Below are 2883 nucleotides of genomic sequence, written 5' to 3' on the forward strand. Positions count from 1 at the left end.
GTCGAACCTCATCGCCGGTATATCATTATTTATTGTGTTGTGATGGGTATAGTCGATTCCAGTGTCAGCTTCCACAGGTTTTCCAATTTGATGTGGGCTAGTTTCAAGATCAATTTGTTGATCGTCATCGTCCTCCTCGGCCATCGTATTTTTCTGATGCGAGTATTCTTGGATAGCAATTGGGTCACTTCCACCGGCATCAACATGAGGTGGAGTTACCATTTCCAAGTTTTCATCTGGTCGAGCGTGTGGTGAGTTTGGATAATCCGGTGGGAGAATCGGTGGTTCAGCATTCATATCCAGAATAGGACGAGCGTGGATCTGAGAGCTATCGTTTATCATCGGTCTTCCTTCTTCAATGATTTTTGGTTCTTCTGGGAGACGCTCACTGTCGTGTCGGCTCGGAATTTTGTGGAGTAGGCGTGATCGTATATCAACGAATTGACGATCAGTGCAGAAGACCGCTTCCAACTCTTCGGCAGCTTTTTCGACAGAATCTTTCCAAACGGAACCTGAGATAACAAATTTTAGAGTTTAAGAAACAAAGAAGAAATCGTACCGAGCTCTTGAATCATAACTGTTCTGATTTCAGCTATATTTTCAACTGATTTTCTATCTGGATATTTTGTATGGCAGACTGGAGTGGTTCCCTCCAAATTGGCGACTCCCTTCAATACGTTCTCGCAATAAAACTTCTGAACGACCCGCTTGTCTGTAGCGTTGACTTCATCGCTGATAAACTTTTGCAACGACTCGTGTTTGGCCGAGAATCCATTTGATCGTAGTTCAAAGAATCTAGAAATTTCGCATACAACACTTTTATAAACTTTTGGTCCCGACGAACCCAAGAACTTTCACTGGTTGATTTCGACTCCAGAGAGCCCAATCGTCGGAAGTTGGAACCAATTTTTTATCGCAAATATGATCGTATCCTTTCTCAAGTGGATCAATGACAAGCATGTTACCAAAGCCATCATCATAAGCTGCCAACGTGTCTACAGTAAACCTCCATTTCTCTTTCGGCGCTCCAAGAACTGATCTCCATTCATGAAGAACAACAGGTTCAGCTCTAAATTTATCCGTAGACTGGTTTCGACTCGAATCTCCAATTTCCAAACGGACTGTTCCATAGCCTTCATCGCCCGAAGGATAAAGAGAGCACATGAAAGGACTGTACTTTGCAACGCACTTTTCATAGAGCTAAAGAGAAATTATTTCAAAAATAAAATCATAATCATTGCTTTGATGATACCTCACGAAGATCACAGCTAACTTCTCCTGACAAAAACACTGGCCGTTGTCCGAGAACAGCAAGACGAACAGCAGGTCCGATGGGAACGAAGAAACATTCACTCGTAGATAGGAAATTGAGAACATCGTCGATCGTTTTTCCGAGCCCTTTCACTTCTAAAGATTTCATCCAACTCCAGTGGAAGATGAATCCATCGCTTCTGATCACCTGCAAGCAAAAAGTGACCCATTACAAATGATTGATGAAGCGCTCACCTTTGACAGACTCCCGTCGTCTCGTTGCCATGGCGGTGTCAGATTCGCGTATTTCGATGGAAATTGGATATGAGCGACAGTGGAAGGATGCAACTGAAATTTGGGAAGTTTGCTGAATTGAAATACCGTAAAACCTGTATTAGACCGGCTCTTTAATAAAAAATCCCCTCTAATAGAAGGACCTTCCGAGAGAGGCTTGGAACAATAGAAGCCTTCTTTGATTATAGAAGAGCCCCTTTCAAATAGTGACCTTTGAAAAATTTACAGTACGTTTTCAGTGAAAAATATTCCGGAATTTCCACAAATTCACAAAAATTTGTTAAAACACCCTTTTTTGCTCGAAAGCTTGCTCAATTTCAGTGAAATTGACAGATTTTCATGAAATTTGAACGGGAATTCGCCGAGTTTTCGTTCAAAATTTTCGAAAAAAAATGACCGAAAAAATAGAAGGCTCTTTTAATTGGAGAGCGGCTCTATTCAAGAGCATCTGTAAAAGAAAGGGCTCTTCGGAGGTAACTTGGAAAAATAGAAGGACTGGCCCTTCTAATACAGGTTTTACGGTGTTATTCTGGTACGAGAAATTGAAGCTGTGGATGAGAACCGCCGGTGGCCGTGGTCAAAGGTCCCACAGCGACAACTACCGTAACCTTAAATATATTTCCCTGTTTTATTTTCCCGTTTTTTTATTTCTTTTCGCACTTGGGTCCAAAGAAACGGGTCAGAAAAGGCGCCCCAGCAAACCCGTCGGCCAGAAGAAATTTAATAATTTTAAAGTGGACGCGGGTTTGATCTAGATCATGATCTATTTCTTCAAGATCAACAAGTTGCAACGCGCGTTTTTTCGCTTATCCACTTGGGTTCAGGCGAGGGGATCAGAAAAAGCGCCCCAGCAAACTCGTAGGCCAGAAGAAATTTCATAATTTCAAAATGAACGCAGGTTTGAACTAGATCATGTTCTATTTCTTAAAAATCAACGGGTTGCAACGCGCGTATTCTGCTCATCGTTTAAAACTGTGATACTCAGCCAACGAAGTTCGGCAGCGAATTGAGAATTTTTTAAAAATTTACTGGGGCGCGCTTTCTGACCCCCTCGCTTGAACCCAAGGGCTTATCGATTAGAAGCTGTGAAACTCAGTACGGAAGTATCAGGAGTCGTCTCCAAGTTACACTTCATGACTTATATCATTAGAAAGCCTATAAAATTCTGATCTGGAATATGTTTTCTGTTTTTGCGAAACGGCGGGGAGCTTCGAGAAAATTGGGTCACAAGAAATTTCAGTGTTAGTCTAGCCTGTTGATTTTGCATTGAAAGCCGTCACGTCGATTTTCAATGAAAAATCAACAGGTTTAACTACCCACTTGGGTTCAAGCGAGGGG

At 42.0% G+C, this 2883-nt stretch overlaps 1 protein-coding gene across 1 annotated transcript in view; it reads right to left on the reverse strand.

Moving 5' to 3' along the window:
• Positions 1 to 29: 29 nt before the first annotated feature.
• The window catches only part of CBG20665, a gene marked incomplete at both ends in the record, with an annotated part of 4110 nt that continues 1256 nt past the window's right edge, over positions 30 to 2883 (reverse strand). Inside the window, 6 exons of the mRNA XM_045242678.1 lie at positions 30 to 167; positions 220 to 512; positions 560 to 795; positions 845 to 1200; positions 1253 to 1459; positions 1507 to 1599. Of these exons, the coding sequence (XP_045097103.1) occupies positions 30 to 167; positions 220 to 512; positions 560 to 795; positions 845 to 1200; positions 1253 to 1459; positions 1507 to 1599 (1323 nt within the window). The remainder of the gene's footprint in view (positions 168 to 219; positions 513 to 559; positions 796 to 844; positions 1201 to 1252; positions 1460 to 1506; positions 1600 to 2883) is intronic.

This window comes from Caenorhabditis briggsae (assembly GCF_000004555.2).
Source record: "Caenorhabditis briggsae complete genome, chrII, whole genome shotgun sequence".
Lineage (NCBI taxonomy): Eukaryota > Metazoa > Nematoda > Chromadorea > Rhabditida > Rhabditidae > Caenorhabditis > Caenorhabditis briggsae.